The sequence below is a fragment of the Thermobia domestica genome, chromosome 5 (assembly GCF_964235325.1).
Source record: "Thermobia domestica chromosome 5, izTheDome1.hap1.1, whole genome shotgun sequence".
In the NCBI taxonomy this organism is placed as follows: domain Eukaryota; kingdom Metazoa; phylum Arthropoda; class Insecta; order Zygentoma; family Lepismatidae; genus Thermobia; species Thermobia domestica.
The window spans coordinates 300,233,699-300,257,752 of record NC_137458.1 but is presented as its reverse complement, the minus strand read 5'-3'; the positions used below and the strand labels follow the sequence as shown (position 1 = coordinate 300,257,752).

The 24,054-nt window shown below is 35.7% G+C and overlaps 1 protein-coding gene across 8 annotated transcripts in view; it reads right to left on the bottom strand.

Annotated features, from left to right (window-relative positions):
• The window catches only part of Tet (Ten-Eleven Translocation (TET) family protein), a 327,152-nt gene that overhangs the window by 112,725 nt on the left and 190,373 nt on the right, over nucleotides 1–24,054 (bottom strand). For all 8 annotated transcript variants that reach the window (XM_081760368.1, XM_081760372.1, XM_081760371.1 and 5 more), the window contains one exon: nucleotides 15,163–15,246. In XM_081760368.1, coding sequence (XP_081616494.1) covers nucleotides 15,163–15,246 — 84 coding nt within the window. The remainder of the gene's footprint in view (nucleotides 1–15,162; nucleotides 15,247–24,054) is intronic.

Genomic DNA, 24,054 nt, shown 5'->3' with positions numbered 1-24,054 from the left:
GCTCTAACCAAACCTCTCCACGTGGTGTACACGTGACAATGCTACTTGTTCTTATTTAATTCGAAAATGAAAATGAAATCTTTGAGTTTTACGTCCCACGGTTATGCCGGTCAGGCTAAAGGAGACGGTGATGATGAGTAATGAATGAAATGGTGGAATGAAGAAAGGGGAGGAAACGGGAGAACCCCGAGAAAACCCACGCGCACGGTGTTTGTCCACCACAAAGTTCACTTGACGGGGGCTGGAATCGAACCCGGGACCCCAAGCACCAGAGGTGAACGCTCTAGCACTGAACCACCGCGGCCCCCTTGTTTAATTCAGTTGACCTCAACAACTATTCGGTTTACAGAAGGCCATCCACTTTTCGTTTTTAAAGTAAAAATGTATTTTCCGTTATTGAGCTAACATAGTCTACAATTCCTTCTCTCTCTCTCTCTACAAAAAAAGGAAAAAGAAAAAAAGAAATAAATAATTGCATTTGTATTCATAATATGCAAAAGTTTGTGATGCAGTAGATGTGTCCAACATTAATTGCCGATCCTTTGATACGGGATCCATAAATTACAAACTCCAGAACGTGCTTCAGCAACACGAGAAAGTATTTCGTACAGTGTGTGTATGAGAGAGAGAGAGTGTGTGTGTGTGTGCCTACGTGATGCTTTTGGGGGCTAAAAGGGAAGAGAGGATGAGAAATACGAAATTGATTTCTTCTTGAACCAAGAAAATAGAAAAAATCTGGAAATTTCGAGCCGGAAGGGGGATCCCATGGGTAGTAGACCATGATTGATTTTTCTGACAAGACTGATCCATCACACGTTCTTCCATTCTCAAGTAATTCTCAGGCTATACTCAGGGGGAATTTTCCTACGAACCAAATCTTATGAATTTGCATGAGGTTGGTTAAGATTACCAAATAACACACGGGATAACTTAACTATACACAACAACTGCTACTACAGAAAGTATGTAGAAATGTATACTCCAATTTCTTGAACTATACAACCCCATTCCACAATGCTTTTATTAGTTTACTTTTCTGTTTGTTTGTTCTTGTCAAATCTTTTACAATACTTTTTATTTGATTATTTTTTTATTTGTTTGCTAGTTAGTGCCAAATCTTCTACGACACCGTTATTAAGTTTCTTTTCTCGTTTGTTAGTGTCACTAATTCTATTAACAATTAGGTTAGTACTTTCCTGTTTGTTTCTTAGTGTCAAACCTTCTGCAATACTTTTATTAAGAGTTCATCTCGGCGAAATTAAAATACCGCTAATTTTACAGTAATTACGTGATATGTTCAAATAGATAAAAGATAATTGAAATGTGGAACAAGAGCGCCCTAGACAATATTATTTTGCGTGAGGTACCTTTATCACAAGTCACCTAGTGGCTTTCAGTTTTCAGTCGTTTAGAAACGCGAAAATAAATGCCGATTTTCAAAATGGCTCGAAATCGAAAGCAGATAAGTGAGTCGTGATAACGTTATCTCATGTTAAATGATATTGCCTAGGGCACTCTTGTTCCACATTTCAATTATCTTTTATCTATTTGAAGATATCACATAATTACTGTAAAATTAGCGGTATTTTAATTTCGCCGGGATGAAGACTCTTAAGATATTTTTTTCTGTTTTCTTGTGTGTTAGTGTCAACGTTTCTACAATGCTTTTATTAAGCTACTTTTCTATTTATTTGAGAAAAGTCTTACAACTTAAATTTCACATACTTCCATACTAAATACAGCTTTGAAATTTTCTAGATGCATAAACACGTTAATAATAATAATAATAATATACTATTTTCACACTAATTTCACTCCAATTTATTTTACTGTCCAGACGGGAAAAGGTTTACAAGAATCGAGACGAGAAAAGGTTTTCAAGAATCGAGAGGAGAAAAGGTTTTCAACAATCGAGAAGAGAAAAGGTTTTCAACAATCGGGAGGAGAAAAAGTTTTCAACAATCGAGAGGAGAAAAGGTTTTCAACAATCGAGAGGAGAAAAGGTTTTCAACAATCGAGAGGAGAAAAGGTTTTCAACAATCGAGAAGAGAAAAGGTTTTCAACAATCGAGAAGAGAAAAGGTTTTCAACAATCGAGAAGAGAAAAGGTTTTCAACAATCGACAGGAGAAAAGGTTCTCAACAATCGAGAAAAGAGAAGGTTCTCAACAATCGAGAAAAGAGAATGTTCTCAACAATCGAGAAAAGAAAAGGTTCTCAACATGCGAGACGAGAAAAGGTTTTCAAGAATCGAGACGAGAAAAGATTTTCAACAATTGAGAGGAGAAAAGGGTTTCAACAATTAATAGGAGAAAAGGTTGTCAACAATCGAGAGGAGAAAATGTTTCCAACAAGCGCGATGAGAAAATGTTTCCAACAACCGAGATGAGAAAATGTTTCCAACAAGCAAAATGAGAAAAGGTTTTCAATAATTGAGAGGAGAAAATGTTTCCACAACATACGAGATGAGAAAAAGGTTTCCATCAAGCGAGATGAGGAAAAAAGTTTCCAACAAGCGAGACGAGACTTCTACAAACTTTGCGAGACGAGGAGAGAAAATCCATTTTTTCGTCTCGTCTCGTGTCGTGTGTAACAGTAGCGTGAAGTACCAAGCCAGAGATGGATCTCTTTAATATTATAATCATCTACTGAATGTTGCGATTTTGACTTAACAAAGATAATTTTCATTCTCAGGGCATCCCCCAGTAATATTGCAGAGACAAATCCCGCGAATAGCAATATCGGATTACTTCATATTATGAATTTTTCAACCATCTATTTCCCAATGTTAACTAACACCTGGAAATGTTAAATAGTTCTCCTTGAAATATCAAACCTTATGTCACCACCATAACAGATATCTCTTGCATCCCATGTAAAAAATACTTCTACTCTAGACGTTGTCGTGACCTTAGTATTATAGAAATGAATCACAAGTTCAAGCAATTGTGCAGTTTTCAAGTTTTTTGGAAACATCGCAGTTTTACAGTAGTTCGACATCACATTTAGAAGTTATAAAAAGCACCTTCAATGTCAAAAGTTCTAAGTTTTAAGACATTTATTAGCCAATTTGTCATAACTTTGTTCTTCGATTGGATAGCCTTGACAAACAAACTTATGAGGAGAATTCTGCATAATTTTGAATAGTTTAGTTGCACCAACTTATCATTTTCGTTCCGTTATCTGGAATACATTTCTCTAAGTATGAAAATAACGACAGATATTTTAAGATTTAAAAAAAAAAATGCTCTTCATATACCAACACATTTACTTTCTTTTTTAATTTGCACATATTTAATGTGATTTATTAAAAATGACTATCGTTTATTTAATAAACAAACAAACAATCACCAGATACAGCTCAGAGGTCATTTTATACTGGGTTTCTAACAATAACAATGGAAAGGATTTGGTAATGTACCAGGCAGGGCCTGTCAAGTAGGTATCATTCCGGAGTTTCCATGGTAGAACTGAGGAAAACCCTAGAAAATCCCAGTCAGGGTGGTCGGCAGCGGGAATCGAACCCACGACCTTCCGAATGCAAAGCCAACGCTCTACCACTTGAGCTCTACCACTCGCAATTTTAAATTATCAAAGCCTAACAGTAGTTTGTGCTTTAAGTGGATTTTTTTTCGAAGTTTCTATCATCAAACCTCAAGAAGGGGCAAGGGGAACACGGTGATCCAGCAGTGGAGTGTTCACCTCTTGGTGCATGTAATCCTTGGTTCGATCTCAGATCGCGCCAACTGAGCTTTGTGGTGGACAAACACCGTGTATGTTGGTTTTTTTAGGGGTTCTCCCGTTGTCTCCACTTTCTTCATTCCACAATTTCATTCATTTCTCATCGTCACCGCCTCCTTTAATTTAGCCGGCATAACCTGGGATGTAAAATTGAAATACTTAATTTCATTCCAAAAAGAAAGAGAGAGAGAGAAAGGGATAGACAGAAAGAAATAGAAGAGATTAAAAACGGTTAGCCAGAGAAAAAGAAACAGAGAGAGAAAGAAAGAAAAAGAAACACAGAGAGTAAAGAAATACAAATTACTTGTAATGAATAGAGAGTAAAGAAATACAAATTACTTGTAATAATAATTATAAATTTCGGAGAGAACTTCTAAGCCTCCCAAAGTCCCACTCGAGTGCAGTCTTTCAACGAAGGGACATTCATATCCGATTAGGATAATTAAGCATAGAAAAACTACGTACAAAGAACTCTTGACAGCAATGTCAGCGAAAGAAATGGGCATACAATAGCCACATCCGATTTAATAAGAGTCCTCACCATCCACAGATGAGCTTATAATCATGTGAAAGGATTTTATTCTAGAGCGCACTAACCACTTACACACGTGACGATTTAATCAATTTCTGTTCGACTTCAAAACTGTACTATACATGGGTAAGATCAGTTCCGTCTTCTATAACATTTTATCTATTTACCATTTTCAGTTTCAACGCTCATCAATACAGAGCAAAAACGGTAACCCTGAGTGAAATCTTTAAGTTTTACGTTCCACGGTTATGCCGGCTAGGCTCAAGGACACGGTGATGATGAGAAATGATTGCAATCACGGTGGAATGAATAAAGTGGGAGGAAACGGGAGAACCCCGAGAAAACCCACGCTTTGTCCACCACAAAGTCCAGTTTACGCGAATTGGGATCGAACCAGAGTTCCTGCGCACCAAAGGTGAATGTTCTACCACTGAGCCACTGCGGTCCGTACCACGCTGAGTAGTCGCTGCAACGTGAACACAATTTTTCCTCTGACCAGACTCTGCACTGCTTGCCTTCGCTGATCTCACAGGAGATATTCCAGCGCGGCTAGGGTGTTAATTTTCGTCATGATTGTACATGTACGAATTCATTCTTGGCCAAATAATAAAGTGTATTTATTACTATTATTATTATTATTATTATTATTATTATTATTATTATTATTATTATTATTATTTGGTGAGCTAATGGAACAGTTTCATTACGAATCGGAAAGACGCACCGCTGGTAGTTGGGGCGTATCAAACACAATCCCAATGCAGTTCAACGCACTTAAACTTTGACATTCTTTTTCCCTGAAGAATTCCTTGTGTTAGTCATCAAAAGCAAGCTAGCTTCCATTGGACAACCACCATTAAAAGCTGCGTCATCACACCAAATGCCCTCCCTTCCAATCCTGTTGCACTTCAGCAATATATGAGATATCTGGGAAAGCGTTCTCCTCATTTTATACACAACACAAGACTCATAAAATGGAACAAAATATTCACTAAGATTGACACCAGTAGAAAGAAAAACTCTTCTTGTCACACTTTTGGCCTCAAATATTACTTTCTTCCATTATAACATCAATTAATACGCTCTACAGTTCAATTGGATTAATACACGTATTTTTTTTTCCTTTCTCGTTTACAATGTCCAAAATGCTAGTACGTTATTTTCAATGACGAGTAAACAGATGTATTTATTATTATTATTATTATTATTATTATTATTATTATTATTATTATTATTATTATTATTATTATTATTATTATTATTATTATTATTATTATTATTATTATTATTGCTGTATACCAGTTTAAACCGGTTTCAACTTAATAATCTCAGGCATGTGCCGATTATTTGACGTTCTCGTCCAAAGAACTTCCTAACCATATGACAGGTGTCAAGTACTGATTTTTGTAGATTTGTTAGGAGATGTTTTGCGTTTATTTGTTCAAGTAGTGTCCCAGTACATTTAGGGACAATTGCCGTAATAATCTGTCTTACTGTAACTTTCTGACATTTCAATAACTTTTTGATTTTATCAGTTAGGTCTTTATATTTGCCTATTTTCGTACTGAATGTTGTACGTATGTTATGGGTCAATAGTACTGCTACATCTATGAAAGTTACTTCTTCGTCTATTTTATTGATGTAGGGTCTATTTGCAGGTACCGTTACATCTATTATGTTTCTCAATCCCAGTAGAGTCTGTGTTCATCATTTTCAAGTACTGGACTTAGCTGGTATTTGTAATATGACTTGGTATCGGTGATTAGTTCCATGTTATGTGTCAAAAACTGGTGAATTGTTTTTGCAACAATGTTGTGTCTTTTTAAATAGTCTGTGGGGGCCATTATACGGCATGTGCCTGTGATGTGTTCAATTGTTTCTGATGTGTCTCCGCGTTTTCAGCACTTTTCATTCGGTATCTCTTACTTCAATACGTATTTGCAGTAGTTTCCTGTATCACGCGGTCACTCGGTCCTGTACGGTCATCATAAATCCTGTTGTTTGAAAAGAGAGTCCAGTTAGTTTTTTTTTTTTTTTTTTTTTTTTTTTTTGCCAGGCAGCTTATTATTGTTTATATGTGTTACTGTCCTCTAAATGATTCTTAAAGATTCCGTGGCGTCCTTTTAATTTCCATTTGCTATGGTTTTGTTCATCTGATTCATAGTTTGTGTGAACTCTGTCACGGCTAGTTGCAGCAGTGTAGCTTTTGTGTCTGCATCGCACATTACATGAAATATAAGGTTGGTTTCTTTTCTGTTGGGGAAATATTGGCGAAGTCTTCAATCTGTTCTTGGAGAAGTTTTGGCATTATTATTATTATTATTATTATTATTATTATTATTAATAATAATAATAATAATAATAATAATAATAATAATAATAATAATAATAATATTATATTGGAATGATTACTAGGGTCTGGAAAGTCTTATGAATAGACGAAAAAATTTCGACGGAGAATGCATGCAAAAAAAAAAAAAAATATAGATAACGTATATATCAGTGAATATTATTTACAAAACAGGTTTTAAAGTACCCAATCATAACATAAGAATAGCATGATTTTAGTTCCTCCGAATTGGAAATGTAAAATTTTAAAAAAGATTAACAGATTCTTTAAGCATATAAATTTAGACTTACTGTATTAAGCAAATGAAAATTTTATGCGATCTGACTGATAGTTTTTAACCAATGACGTTTAGAAATGTTAAGCCAAAATGTAATTTTATGACTGCTGTTCTTAGCTTGTTGTTTTAGATAGATAAAAGAACTTGATAATTTTTTACTGCGTTGACAAGGAATTATTTCTGCTTAACTAACTTTTATCTACATTCCGTTTTATATTAGTACTCTTTTTATTAGTTTATTATTTTTTATTATTATTCCATTCCATCGCAATGTAATACTGATACCACGTGCTGTATATTTGCCAAAAGCTGTTCACGGTACTAAAATTATTATTATTATTATTATTATCTATCACATGTAAAACAGAAATAACTCCACAGGACAGAAAGGTTTTACTAGTTGTTTGTAATATTATCTTTACTATAGCAGACTCTATATCTTGATAAAAAAAACAGCTAGTGATGTAATTATAGAAGCTTGATGGGTATACGTTCGACTGTTTTTACAAATATAGTGTATACACAGTTGTTCTTTCGTAAATTTAAGGTGAATATACACTGGACCATGAAAATATTAGCGGATTTATGCTATGTACTACTATATACGCCCCATTAGATGCTGACAACAAAACAATGTTCTGAAAACAAAACAAAATAGTTCATTTTGGGCAAAATACTATTTCGATTTCCAGCTCGCACAAAATTGAATCCAAGTTAAAGACTTAATGGTAATAACATTAATTTGTAACATCAGTGTTAGAAAGTCAGGAAAATCTCGTGTATTGCGTGTTCGTACATTCACAAAATCAAGTCAAAGTTGTGAAAGGACGTAGTGTTGGACACAAGATGAGGGGAGAATTTTCGTGACGAAGACGAAATAGCTCTTCCAGTACAATCAGATAACACGCTTTTTGAGACGAGACATCTCCAAATATCGTCTCATGGGCAACGCCAAACGCAAGACATCAGTCAAGTAAAACTAGTTGAGAATGTTCCAAGACCATTGCCAGAAAAAAAAAAAACTTAAAAAGGAATTATTTTTTCTTATTAACTTCTACAGGCTTTGTACCAATTGTTCTATAAACAATTTTTGTAATATATCTACCCATTTATAATTTCCTTGAGTACTCAATTTTTTTTCCCACATGTTTTGTTTAAGAGTTCTCTTAAAACGTTTTATGATATGTTGTTTTACGAAGACACATGTTCAAAATTGAAAAATTTCGAAAATATCATCTCTCTATGACTTGCGGTTCCAGAGATAGGCTCCCTAAATCTGCCGAGATCCGAACTTTTTTGGCCAATATCTGGGGAACGGTAGTCAGTTGGCCAGTGGCCACTGGTTACTATTGGTGTCACAATGGTCACCATCCTCTTAGGTATTTGGTCAACATTAATATGGTCTCTCTATGGCTTATGATTCCTGAGATATGACTCCTTAAATCTCCCAAAATCGGAACTTTTTTGGCCAATATCTCGGGAACGGTAAGAGTGACGCGAAAAAATTCTATCACTTTCTCAGTTAGTTTTTGATGCTCTATCAAACACAGGGCTCAAAATTGAAAAAAAAAATCGCAAATAACAGATACACATATACACACACAGACATAGAGAATCAGTAAGAAGTTCGTTATGAAAATTCAGGGCTCATAAGACCATATGCAACATTTTCGAACAACATTCGCTAGTTGAATTCGAACAGTAATATAATTCTCTGGTGATTGATATCTACTGCGTCATTCTTTGTTGGCTGGATTGGGGATTAGCATCTCTTTCAGCAGAGAAGCTATAGGAGACGTGGATATACAAATTAAAGTGGGATCTGAACCACATGAGCTCCCTTCTCGAGTTAGCCATTCTTTGCATATAGCACTATGCTATGATTTGTTTATTAAAATTAAAAATAGTTGTTGCGCGCAAGCCATCTGCCCGCTGTACACTATAAACTATAATTGCTTACATTTAGTATCTGTGTTATTATTATTGTGTTGGTTGATAGGCAGACTTAAAACAAACTCCATATCAGTTTTTTTATGCAACGACTCAAGGACTATTACACACAACCACCCCGCAGCTATCGAGATGTATTAGCGACAGGCAAGCAAATGATAGCGCTTGTAGCGACACCCATTACGACATATATTAGCGTGACTTGACTATTAGGAATTAGCACGAACTGAGACGTTTCTAGTTAATTCTAAGGAATTACCATTGTACGCCTTCCCTTTCTACAATCAACATTACAAATCTCTTAAGCAAGGTTGTATAACATTTCAGGATAACATAATGCATGGAAGTTTACAGTTTATTATACGGAATTACTACTGTGCGCCTGGCCTTTCTACAACCAACTTTACAAACCTCTTAAGCAAGGCTGAGGATAACATGGCGCACAGACCTTTACAGTTTATTATAAGGAATGATCATTGTGCGCTATGTCTTTCTACAACCAGCATTACAAATCTTTTACGCAAAGTTGTATACGTTATAGTTTATTATACGGATTGTGCGCGCCTCGCCTTTCTACAACCAACTTTTCAAATCTCTTGAGCAAGGTTGTATAACATTTCAGGATAACATGCACCGACACACACGTTTCATATTCATAACAAAAAATAGTTATTTTTCTCGTCTTACGATTATTTTTGAAATAAATACGTAACGAAAACACTTTTTTAAAAGGAACCAAGAAACAAAGACCAAAAACCACAGAAAAGATAATACGTGATTCTGGTTGGTACACCTTTTTTTAGTTGGACCGATCGACGGTCGCAGTAGGTAGGTTTTCATTACACGGGAGGTGCTGGGTAACGAGCAAAGAGCTAAAGAGGGTGGGTGGCACACACACACGGTCAGAGGGAGAGAGACAGAATGTGAGCGTATGTGTTTTAATACGTGAGTGTGTGTGTGTGAATGTTGTTAGAGAACCGTAGGGGGTTGGGAGGGGAGAGGGCGGCAAAACTTTGTCGTTTATTGATTTTCTGCTGAAGACTGCTGTTGTATGTGCGCTCTTCTCCTTTCCAGAGTCTCTTATAGTCGTCACACGACTGGAGAACTACAACTTCTCCAGCAAAATACTTTGCCCGTGCGTTTCACACAGTTTGCTTCCTGTTCCTTCACTAAAACCAAACGCGAAGACCTACATTAATACGCTATATAATGAAGTATTTTCTGTTAATTAACTCCCGAAACCCACTCCCCGCCGCCCCTTCCAATCCCATTTCTCATATTTTCAAAGTTAATTAAACTACGTACGAGTGGTGTTAACTATACTTTATACTTCATCTCATCTCTCGCTGCCTATTCATCCCCAAGGTTCCGGAAACGGTAAACTAAATTAATTTCGCGTATTAAACATTATTTTTCTTAATTAAAAAATATTTTAATTAATTACCACGCATATATGATAGTTTAGTTAAGCTACAATATATATTCTCACATGTGTGTGTTCATGTTGCTGCTATGACAATATTCCCAATTTAACGTGATATACTTAAAAAAAAAAAAAAAAAAACGTTAGCACTCATTCCGATTTATAAATATTTTAAAATTAATTCATTGGTATATTTTGAACTGGTAAACATACTTTGGATAGGATAGAAGTAAGGGTCCCATAAGTCTTCAGATTACACGTTTATAACAACAATAATAATAATAATAATAATAATAATAATAATAATAATGGTTTGAATTAGCATCCCTCTTCAGCATCAAGGCTATATAAGACATGATAAATTCCAAACCAGAATACTAAATTCAAATTTCAAGGTTCTTCCATTGGAAATCAAACTCAGTCCTCAGCTTTTCTTGGTGTGTGCCGCATTTGGTTTTAACATTGCATAGTACATGTACTGTTGCTCCCACAAAGCAAAATGTATAGGTAACAGGCACATGATCAGCACCGAAATGACCAAGCATGTTAACATTTTTTTTAACATTCTTCAGACTGTTAATAAAATTAACACTTCCTAACTTGCGCTTAGCACCGTTAATTAACAGGCAGATTATGAATGTAAAAAAAAAAAAATCTTTTGGAGTGTAATAATGGCTATGGTATTCATTCATTTATTTCATTTTCGACAACCGTTCATGTTAACCAGTGTTCGGTGCGTAAATGGAAAAAGATGGTTCTTTGATATGCACAATCAATGTAAGGGTACTTCTGCTCTTCCTTGAATCGGAATTCTCTAACATACGAGGTGAGTTCAAAAAATATGGAAGTTGCAGTCGGCTATTTATTCAGATAACATATAATGACTCTAATCTCTTTCAAAGCAGTTTCCTTATGAATGCACAGACACTTATCGCACCGGTCCTGTCATTGTTGGAAGCATTTCTGGAACGTGTCTTTCGGTACGGTGCTGAGCTGTACCGTCGTATCCCACATAACGTTGTCGTATCCCATAGAACAGGATCTCTTTCAGCTGCACTTTAATCTTCGACAAGATCAAAAAATCACATGGTGCCATGTCTGGTGGGTAGGAAGCCTGAAGAACTACGGGTACGCTATATTTTGCAAAGAAAATTTCAATCTGCTACACTATTCTTTGATCCATGAGATGTCTATGAGGCACCTCAACTGAATACCTGTTGGATCCTCTGAAACATCTCAACTTCAATATCACCAAGTTTTTTGGCAAAACTTGATGCACATGTTGCGCAAATCGTTTCGTCATTTGATTCAAATTAAAAAACTCGACCACCAGCAAATCGTTTCGTCATTTGATTCATATTGAAAAACTCGACCACCAGCAAATCGTTTTGTCATTTGATTCAAATTGAAGAACTCGACCACCAGCAAATCGTTTTGTCACTTGATTCAAATTGAAGAACTCGACCACCAGCAAATCGTTTTGTCATTTGATTCAAATTGAAAAACTCGACCACCAGCAAATCGTTTCGTCATTTGATTCAAATTGAAAAACTCGACCACAAGCAAATCGTTTCATTTGATTCAAATTGAAAAACTCGACCACCAGCAAATCGTTTCGTCATTTGATTCAAATTGAAAAACTCGACCACCAGCTCGGGTGAGCCATCGACTCGGTTCGGCTCAGCTCAGGTGAGCCATCGGCTCGGCTCGGTTCAGCCCAAATGAGCCGAGGGCTCGAGCCGGCTCGGTTTGGTGAGCTGTTGGCTAGGCTCACTTCTCGGCTCGGCTCGGTGGTGACTGAGCCGTGAGCCGAGCCGCTCGAGCCGTTGACAACACTACACGAAACCAAGGATGCACACATTCAACGAATACTCCTCCACGCTGTTTGGAATTGGGAACATATTAACTGTAAACCGTAACACCAGACAAAATATGGCAGGAATACAGTATAACTCTTTAAATCGATGAGTACCACTTAACCAATGATGCATACATTCAAGGAATACTCTTTCGCAGTCTTGGTAGATATGTTTACACAGACTGTAGGCCATAACACCAGACATACTTCGCAAATGTTGCACGCATATTATTTCACTATGGATTTCTGCCACATGACCAAGGAAGCACACATTCAACGAATACTCCTCCATGATCTTCACAGTCGGGCAACAGGTGAACTGTAGGCCATAACAAGAGATCTTTCACGAAAATGGCAGGAATATGATTCAATGTGGATGTCTGTCACGTGAACATATTTAATAAGAAATACTTCCAGGATCTTCATATTCGAGCAACACCTGGACTGCAAGGCCTTCGTAGTCTGAAAACACCAGAAATAGTTCTAAAGTTTCGTAGTAGTATGATTACGCTGAGGATGTCTGCCACGTGATGATAAATGGATAATTTGAAATCTAATGTCCCTTTTCGGCACCGGGGCTATACAACACGTAGACCTACAACAACTTAACATGGATCCCGAACAACATGAGCTCCCATCGGGAATCGGACCCGGGTCTTCCGTGCCTAAGCTACGTATACTAACCATACAGCAACGAAGAAGTTTGCACGCATGATCCAAATTTATTATAGAGCAACCAGTAATAGCTGTATGTATTGATGGAATTTTCATATTCGAACGTAAAATAAGATAGCATTATTTCAGAACTGCACTCACTGTTCAGGATATTGCCAGTTGTATTAAATACAACCGACTTGCAGTATCTTACGAATAGATTTTCCGCATTTCTGAAAGCGAGTGTGAAGATTCCTCGTGGTTCACGTCCACTGGAAATGAAAACAACAGATTGCACCACACACACTGCAAAAAGTAAAATATCTCTAAGAGACATCTTACTCACGGACTACATAAAAAGGAAACAATATTGGAATTCCGCAAAGCAGAGAATTTTGTCACGCACACACACACACACACACACATTGCAGTAAATGTAACAAAAGCAATTTCACGCTACTCTGATTTCAACATAATTACTCATGGGCGAAATGCACTCTGGCGTAACCCCGCCAGCTTTTCATTTAGTTGCATGAGTATCCCAAGCTAATGCGAAATAGTCGACTGTTTACTTATCAGGTATAATTATAATTTCATTATGGTTAAAGATAATACAGTATAAATATAGCTACATATGGTTATGATTTTATACTGAAAGCCTCATCAACAGTAGTACATTTTATTTTCACCACAATCTTACTTGAATGAAGATTCGTTATCTGAATAACTGCTTCAAGAATGATTCGCTATCCGAATAATTGTTTGAATAACGCTTCGCTATCCAAATAATTGTTTAAATAACGCTTCGCTATCCAAATAATTGTTTGAATAATGATTTGCTATCCAAATAATTCTTTGAATAATGATCGCTATCCAAATAATTGTGTGAATAATGATTTGCTATCCAAGTAATTGAATAATGATTCGCTATTCAAATAATCCTTTGAATAATGATCGCTATCCAAATAATTGAATAATGATTCGCTATTCAAATAATTGTTTGAATAATGATTCGCTATCCAAATAATTGTTTGAATAATGATTTGCTATCCAAATAATTCTTTGAATAATGATCGCTATCCAAATAATTGTGTGAATAATGATTCGCTATCCAAGTAATTGAATAATGATTCGCTATTCAAATAATCCTTTGAATAATGATCGCTATCCAAATAATTGAATAATGATTCGCTATTCAAATAATTGTTTGAATAATGATTCGCTATCCAAATAATTGTTTGAATAATGATTTGCTATCCAAATAATTCTTTGAATAATGATCGCTATCCAAATAATTGTGTGAATAATGATTCGCTATCCAAGTAATTGAATAATGATTCGCTATTCAAATAATCCTTTGAATAATGATCGCTATCCAAATAATTGAATAATGATTCGCTATTCAAATAATTGTTTGAATAATGATTCGCTATCCAAATAATTGTTTGAATAATGATTCGCTATCCAAATAATTGTTTGAATAACGATCGCTATCCAAATAATTGAATAATGATTCGCTATCCAAATAATTGTTTGAATAATGATTCGCTATCCAAATAATTCTTTGAATAATGATCGCTATCCAAATAATTGTTTAAATAATGATTCGCTATCCAAATAATTGTTTGAATAATGATTCGCTATCTGAATAACTGCTCGGATAATGATTCGCTATCTGAATAACTGTCTGAATAATGATTCGCTATCTGAATAATTGTTTGGATAATGAATGATTCGTTATCCGAATAGTTGTTTGAATAATGATTCGTTATTCTACCTATTATTTAAATAATGAATTTTATTCGAATATTTGAAGAGTTTATATTCAAATTTGAAAAGCACTAATGTGCATAGCGCAAACATCTAACATGTCACCAGCATTCCCTTACCAAAAGATTTTAAGTATTAACCATAAATTCGTCTACCATACACAACACGCAGACAAAAATTACATATTGTACTTTGAGTAATCAACAAGTTAATTATGAGCGCTCGTAAATCTGCATGGGAACATTATTATGATTTTTATTTCTTTAACTATTCAGAAACTTTACGACAAAGAAGTAGCAAGATTGTACCTATTATCTTTAATGCTCGGTACAAAGGTATCAATTAACATCAATTACACGGCTTACTCTTTTCTTCAACTCAGGCAAAATTATACTCCTTTTTGCTTACTAATTTCAGAGGGACAGAATTCTTCATACATAATTAAAAATTCCTGTAGGCTTCAGTTACTTACAGATTTATCTTTTTTCTTTCTTTCTTCCTTTTTCTTTTTCTTTCCTTTTAAATACTAGCTAGTCCCCTGTAATCTGCATCTTATTGGGAGTCTATGGTACGAAACAGTACAAAAAGGAAAGAAATGAAAATACTTACGGTTCCGCCGGTAATCATCCCGTCATGAGACGCATTCACACCACCAGAAGACTGCGATGTTCTAAGAACCTTATTGCGGTACGCCTGCAAAATAAAAATAAATTATTTATTAATATATTTTTTACACATAAATAACTTACAACAGTAACAAACTTAAATTTCCATTCTACAAAATTATTTGAACGTAAAAACTATATATATATATATATATATATATATATATATATATATATATATATATATATATATATATATATATATATATATATATATATATATATATATATGTTACCGTCAGAACCCGAAATTAGGTAAAACTAGAATTCCCTAGTTAAAACTAGTTTTCTCAAAGCCGTTTCGAAAGAACTAGTATTAACTAGTCAATACTAGAATTTACTATGTTAGTTAGGTAATTCTGGAATTAACGAAAAAGACTATATAATGTGAATCATATACAGTTTTTACTAGTTAAAACTAGTTCTGACCAAAATGGATCAGTTAACAGTGTTTCTGCAAGTGCGGACTTGCTCCTACTGGGAAAGTATTGTTTTGTTTTCTCTCACTTTGTTCGGAGCCTTTGTAAAGTGTGCAGGTGCGTCTCTCTTGTCGTGGCTACGCGTGTGTTAGTGTTTCGGGAAGTGTGAGGTGATTATTCGTTGTAATGAGTCAGTCCGATAAAGAAACAATTTTGAAGGAAAGATTCTTCAAAGAAATTATTCGTTTGGAAAATCAAAATGACAGTCACTATAATGCAATGACCAAGGACGTTTACAGTAAACTTTTAACTGAAGTTGAAGAGGCAAAATCTGCTGCAAAGAAAACACCTTTACAGTACAGACGTTTGAAACGGTTTAACGTTTTGGAAATTGGGGAAACAAAAAAACTGGTGTCAAATAGTGAGCCTGTGAAGTACTACTTACCTGCCGAGGAGATCTTTGATGTTATTGAAGCATCACATGTTGCTGTGGGACACGGAGGTCGAGATAGAATGAAAGCTGAAACTTCTAGGAAATATGCCAACGTTACGACTCAAATGATAAATATTTTTCTGTCAATGTGTGAAACATGTCAACGGAAGAAAAGTATGAAAAAGGAGGGGTTTTGTTTCTAAGCCAATACTTCACACAGAAATGAACAGTCAATGTCAAGTGGACCTGATAGACATGCAAGCACACCCTGATCGTAAGTTCAAGTTTATCATGGTATACCAGGATCATCTGACGAAGTTTGTCTTACTGCGAGCGCTGCAAACCAAAAGAGCTGAAGAAGTAGCCTACCAACTGACAGACATATTTTTGACATTTGGTGCCCCCTGCATTTTACATTCTGATAATGGCAGAGAGTTTGTTAATTCTGTCATCAAGGAACTAACGACACTCTGGCCTGAGTTAAAGTTAGTCAACGGAAAGCCCAGGCACAGCCAAAGCCAAGGGTCAGTAGAACGGGGAAATCAAGATATAGAAAATATGCTTGTCTCGTGGATGCATGATAATAAAACAACAAACTGGTCAAATGGTCTCCGCTTTGTTCAGTTTATGAAAAATCGAGCTTATCATTCCGGAATAAAACAGTCTCCATACCGTGCGATGTTCGGCATTGAGCCAGAGTAGGACTTACGACTTCAGCACTGTCATCAGATGTTCTCCAAAACATAAACGATGAGGACGACCTCGTGAGTATTATTGAGGACATGAATGAGCGCATCGCATGAATGAACGATGAAGACATGAATTGTGAACATGAAACATTTGATGAAGGAGAAAATGAGGCTGGTCCTAGTACGGTTGATATCACATCATCCAGGAAAGAATCACGTGAAAATTTGTCAAAGAAGGCCAAGGAAATGAAATGTATCTCTGATGCCACCCATCCACCTGTTGAAGTGGGAGATAATGTCATAATACCATTCCCGGATGTGGACAGAGCAAAGGCGGATTTTCGGAATGTCATTGGAGTTGTTCTAGAAAAAAATGAAGATCTGCACAAGATTGGAACCAAGGATGGAAAGCTGGATAAATTATATTGCAGGAAAGTTTACTGTCTTTTATGTGCTCCTTATTGATAGAATTTGTATTAACGTTCTAAACAAGCTAAGGAGCTTCGAACGACGGGACCTACAGGTTAAAGTGGGATCCGAACCATTGCTCGGGTTTGTATCCTAGGCGGAGGGCTCTCAGCGGGATTTAGAGCCCGCGACCACACCCGCAGAAGGCCTTAAGCATTTTCATTTAAGGCCTTTAAGCATCTCTGGTACACGCCGGGATGGGGTACGAAATAGCATATGGGAAGGAAGTTGGTTAAGGCTTAGTTTTATAGGTACTATCACATTCTTTGATTGGTATGAGAGGGATAAAAGCTGGAAATCCTCAGTCAGGATGGTAGGCTGCTGGACGCGAACTTGCGACCTTCCGAATGCGAAGCCAGCACTTTACCAACTGATCTATGGCAGCTCGGTAATTAAGAGCTATATTGTATATGTTAACGCTGTTGATTAAGCTCCCCACCACTTTCTTTTCTTTCTTTCTCTCTTTTTCTTAAGATTGTGGGAAGTTGTAGGTCACTATCACAATTTTGGATAGCAAGCAAGATAGAATTTAATAAGTCTGTGATCTGAAAGGATTATCCCTCTAAATAACTTATTTTTTTGTTTAGATTTTTGAGTAGTCAGCGTGTGACATCATTATTCACAGCTATTCAAATTTCTATACAGAAAGTAAATTGTTTACAGCGCTGATCCTTTTAGATCATAGAATTACTTAAATTCTGTCTTGCTTGCTTTCCAAAATGGTGATAGTGACCTACAACTTCTCACAATCTTCAAAAAACGGAAAAATTAATGGGGAGGAGCTTGGTCAACACCCTTAACCATAGATGTTAGTGTTTTATACGTATCTGTAATATTATTATTAACCGAAATAATGATGGATTCTTCACATCATTTTATGTCAAAATAATTTTCTGTTATAATGTCCATTATGTTTTTCCGGAACCGATTTAATAATGTGTAATCCATCTGTTGTTGTCTGCTGTATACTCACCAGTAGATTGATAACATGTCACGAACTTGATCCCGGTAAAAGACTGTTGTTTAGCTTGTGAAACCGGTACTCGTGAAATGTGCTTTAGTGCATAGGCGTGCATAGGCGATTAACTACCGGTGTTTCTCTGAAATACTAATTATGACGAGTGTGGTAATTGCGCGTTAAAATACATTATTATTTTGTTTTGAGAAGTCATTATTATTTTTTATATAACTGATTCAGGATTCCCACACCATGTGATTAAACAAAATGTGTCTGTTGTAGGTCTGAATTCGACATTTGCCACGAGCAGTTCCTAACACCAGTCGAAGTACCAGATACTGAAATTTCGTTGAGAACTGCAGCCAGGAAAGTAGCATTAACCCCACAAGGGTTCACATGTTGTGTGTGCAAGAAAGCATGTATTTCGAAAAGATGCTTGTGCAAGAAGAAAGGTTTTCTCTGCAACTCAAAATGCCATGATAGTTTACCTTGTGGTAAAAATAGAAACATTTCAGATGTTTTAGCAATAACAACGTTTTTCTTTGTATTTCATAATAAATATACAATATTACGTCAGTAGATTGGCTTTGGCACCACCGAATTGAATAAGTAGTAGTGCAATAGTAGTGTGTATTTTACCTTGTGCTAACATACAATAGCATTTCAGATATTTCTGCAAAACGGAAGTCTTTTCTGTGTATTTCTTAATAAATAAGTGTTTCTATAGAATTGTATTTGAACGACAAGGATTCACATGTTATGCATGCAAGAGGGCTTATATTTCGCAAGGTACTGCAAAAACAAAGGATTTCAATGATATTGTGAGTGCCATAATACTTTTTAGAAATATATAGAAACATTTATGATGTTTGTGCAAAAGAAAAGTTATTTCTAAGTGTCTTAATAAATACATTTCTTCAGGTTTCACTAGTAATATTGTATTTTAAAGAAAATAAATAGTAAACTACGCATTCTTAATAAGCGTTGTCAATTTTACAATTCACTAGTTAATACTGAGTTAATACGAAAGGCTGACGAAACTAGTTTTAACTAGGGTATTCTGGTTTCAACAGATTTCGGGTTTTGACGGTAACACATTTCAGTTAATACTAGTTTTGACTAGTAATAACACGTTTTAACTAGAAGGAAAAATAGCAAAAACTAGAACTACCTAACTAACATCGTAAATTCTAGTATTGACTAGTTAATACTAGTTCTTTCGAAGTGGCTTTGAGAAAACTAGTTTTAACTAGGAAATTCTAGTTTTACCTAATTTCGGGTTCTGACGGTAACATATATATATATATATATATATATATATATATATATATATATATATATATATATATATATATGTATAAACAATGTCCTAACACGAGGCACCAATCATTGGGCTGAAAAAAAAAATGGTATTTTAATCCTAACTCTATATAAAACTACATGAACTGACATAAAATAATGGGTACTTCCAGTCGACATGGAAAGCTAAAATTTCGCATGATTGTAGCTTTTCAGGAATAACCTACGGAAAAATTACCAAAAGTGATTACTTTTAATTTTTAGGGGGTCTAAAGTGGAGGTGAAGAAACTCCCCATGTTATTGAAATGGGCTTTATATGGACCTATAATCTCATATTTTAGGTACTTGGAATAAAAACTTGAAATTCGATATGCTTGTACGTTTTAGTTAGCGTTACCCAAGTAAATCACCAAAAATAAAAAAATAAAATCCAACTTTAGAGTGGTTTTATGGGGAACTGAAAAAAATGTTTCCCGCGTTATTTACATGGAACATCATCTACACCCCAAAATGTTTAAGCATTTCCAGCAGGATTAGAATGATAAAATTTGGCATTATTGTGACCTTTCAGGACTAATCCTCAGGAAAACTGCCAAAAGTGAGTATTTTTAGTTTTTAAGGGGGTCTAAAGAGTGTGTGTGTGTGTGTGAAGATATTCCCATGTTATTTAAATAGGTGTTTTCTTGGAATACAAAATCTTATCTTTCAGATAGTTGAAATACGAAAAGAAACTTGAAATTTGGTGGAATTGTGGTTTAAAATGTGCGAGGCCGTAGGATTAGTAAACCCACCAGCTGGCCAAAATTCAAGAAATGTTCAGAACAAATGCACAAAATTCACTCTTGATGCAAAGACTGATACATAAGAAACGAGAGGCTGAAGGTTGAGCAAACGTGCAGGACTGGGGGGTGGAGCCCCCAGCTAGCCAAAGGCTAGTATGCCAGTGTAACGTTCGTGCGTGGTTTTCGAGAAAACTGATAAAGAAATATTTTATTTTATAAACTTATAAATTGGTGCTGAAGGAGAAGGACACCATCTATCAAGGTGAAACTTGTTGCTGACTGTTATAAGGCGTGTTCAGAGCACAATGGAATCAAGTCAATTACCAAAGTTGTAAAATATTTTATATATATATACGATACGCTTATGTGCAGTCACAAACAAAAATAAGTAGAAATACGAATTTTCGTATGGTTCCAACCTCTACTTATTTATGTTCGTGGCTGTACATGAAAAATTTTACGAAGTTTTAAGAGTTATATGCAATACCTGGAGATAAACCTGCTAAGCTCTGAAAGGAACTTCAGACAGAGATTTTTAAAAAGTATGAAATAAAATCCAAAATGACTTGACAAAAAAAAAAAAAAAAAAAAAAAAAAAAAAAAAAAAAAAGTGGACGTTATACCCTTGTGCACTGAACATGTCACACACACACAGTCGATAGACCATACCGAGCTGAATGAAATGTCACGTTCAGGGTACATTCTCACGTGTAGTTTCCGTTAAAACCAAGAAACTTATTTTTATGACGCTAAAATATAAGCCGCTCGTTGCCAGTCATGCAGTTATGATAATTTTTAGGATAGGGTATTAGGAACAGAGTATTCTGCTGGAAGTTTTTGTTTTGCTGGAATAGAGTACGTATTAAGAATAAAGTATCCTGGTAAAATAGAAGTTTTATTCTGCTGAATAGATTAATAGGAATAGAGTATTGTGCTGAAATAGAGTTTTTATTCTGCTTGAACAGGTTATTGGGAACAGAGTATTCTGCTGGAATAATTTTTATTTTGTTGGAATAGAGTATTCTGCTGGAATAGAGCAAAAGGAACAGAATATTCTGCTAGATTAAAATATTAAGAATAGAGTATTCTGCTGAAATAGAGTTTTTACTCTGCTTGAAAAGGGTATTAGGAACAGAGTATTCTGCTGAAGTTTTTATTTTGCTGGAATAGAGTATTAAGAATAAAGTATCCTGGTGGAATAGAAGTTTTCTTCTGCTGAATAGAATAATAGGAATAGAGTATTCTGCTGAAATAGAGTTTTTATTCTACTTGAATAGGGTATTAGGAGTAGGGTTTTCTGCTGGAATAGTTTTTATTTTGATTGAATAGAGTATTAAGAATAGAGTATTCTGCTGGAACAGAGCAATAGGAACAGAATATTCTACTGAATTAGAGTATTACGAATAGAGTATTCTGCTGGAATAGAGTATTAAGAATACGGCATTCTGCTGAAATAGACTGTTTATGTAGTGTAGTGTACTTGAAAATTATACACGATTAACTATCAAACTGAATCTATTGTCTGATTTCTCTTAACAGTGACGCACATATGAATAGTTACAGTATATTATACACAAAAAAGTACTCGAAAGGTTCGATTATACAATTTGTAGACTAAAGAGATGTTTCCGGTTAGTAATTAACAGGAATACAGGCGTAATCTTCAAGGCTGAGAGGGTTCCGTAGTTTAGTAGTTAGAGCGCTGGACCGGTGCATCCCAATTTTCGGCATCCGTCGAGGGTCGTGAGGCAAACTGGGAAGTCACGTGCAAGAAAAGATGTTATGGCCACTAGATTCAGAAAGCTCGAGATATACGCTCGTACGCTGTAGGCTGGACGTACTGAAGAAATGTATAGAAATTTCTGTTATTTCTATTAAGAGAAGAAGGGAACGAATGAAATTATTATTACAAGTCTGATGCAGATACAATGCGGTACTCCCCCTTCCCCATACTAACCAATTTCTGTCCCAGTTCTGCAAATAAGTCAAGTCCTTATTCATTAAGCCTCCTTTTTTTCCTTTAGAAAGGAAAAAAATAATATATATTCAACAAAAAATAATTAGAAAAGCAAACCAGAAACTTCTTGTTGGAACAATGTGACGTGAACATTGCAGCTGCTCTGCAAAACCCTCATAATACTACAGGCGCGCCCCTCCATGTTTACTTTAATTATGGAGTCCCTGTCAGCAGCGCCACGAGAGGGTCGATGCCAATTTTCCATTTTCCTACCAGAGAAAACGTTGTTTTTCCATTAACCAGTCTGGGAACATTTTCGTCATAGAAACATCGAATTCTCTTCCTTCCTTCCTTGGATCTGAATAATCGAGTACCTACCTACTACACCTTCGATGTTATATTATTATTAGAACAAAAAACAACAGAATAAAAACAAAAAGAAAGTCTTTATGAAGTTTTTAATTACATTCTTTCTCTCTCTCGCTCTTACAGTATAATTACATTTAATTTGAAAATTTAATTCCAGAAATTATTATTCACAATTTACTTATTTTTATCGCAATTGACCTACGAAAATTAAAATATTTTCATTCTATTTGTTAAAACGATTAACTAACGTTTATTTCTTTATCTTTCTTAAAATTAAAAAAACAAATAACGATTTATTAATTTTCTGCAAGTTTCCTCTCACAGACAGAAATAAAGTCATTACGTAAAACAGTCCGTTTATGAAAACAATCCATATTAAACATGTATTTATGTCCACAGTTACTGGAAGTGAATTCAACATCCTAGTTACAAATAATTGACACTGCTTTTAATTATCTTAATATTTACTTACGGAAAGATAAACGTCTTAGTTTGTTAACCTGTACATCACACTGAGGTGTAGAAAATCACGCTAATAGATGCCGCTACGTGAACTGTTAGTTACCAGGCTGACGCTAATAGATGTCGAAACGTAAACTATCAGTTGCCTACCTAACGCTAATAGACGTCACTACACAAACTATCAATTGCCTGCCTGACGCTAATAAACGTCACTACACGAACTACAAGCTGCCTGCCTGACGCTAATAGATGTCGCTACGTGAACTACAAGTTGCCTGCCTGACGCTAATAAACGTCACTACACGAACTACAAGTTGCCTGCCTGACGCTAATAAACGTCACTACACGAACTACAAGTTGCCTGCCTAACGCTAATAGACGTCACTACACGAACTACAAGTTGCCTGCTTAACGCTAATAGACGTCACTACACGAACTACAAGTTGCCTGCCTGACGCTAATATACGTCACTACACGAACTACAAGTTGCCTGCCTAACGCTAATAGACGTCACTACATGAACTACAAGTTGCCTGCCTAACGCTAATAGACGTCACTACACAAACTATCAATTGCCTGCCTGACGCTAATAAACGTCACTACACGAACTACAAGCTGCCTGCCTGACGCTAATAGATGTCACTACGTGAACTACAAGTTGCCTGCCTGACGCTAATAAACGTCACTACACGAACTACAAGTTGCCTGCCTAACGCTAATAGACGTCACTACATGAACTACAAGTTGCCTGCCTGACGCTAATAAACGTCACTACACGAACTACAAGTTGCCTGCCTAACGCTAATAGACGTCACTACACGAACTACAAGTTGCCTGCCTGACGCTAATAGATGTAGCTACGTGAACTATCACTTGTCTTACGCTATTACATGTAACTACGTGAACTATCCGTTGCTTGATGCTAAAATAAGTCACTACCTGCGCTAGTTCAACATGGGAGCGATTCTCACTGAACTTTGCAAATCCGAGCTTGATCGA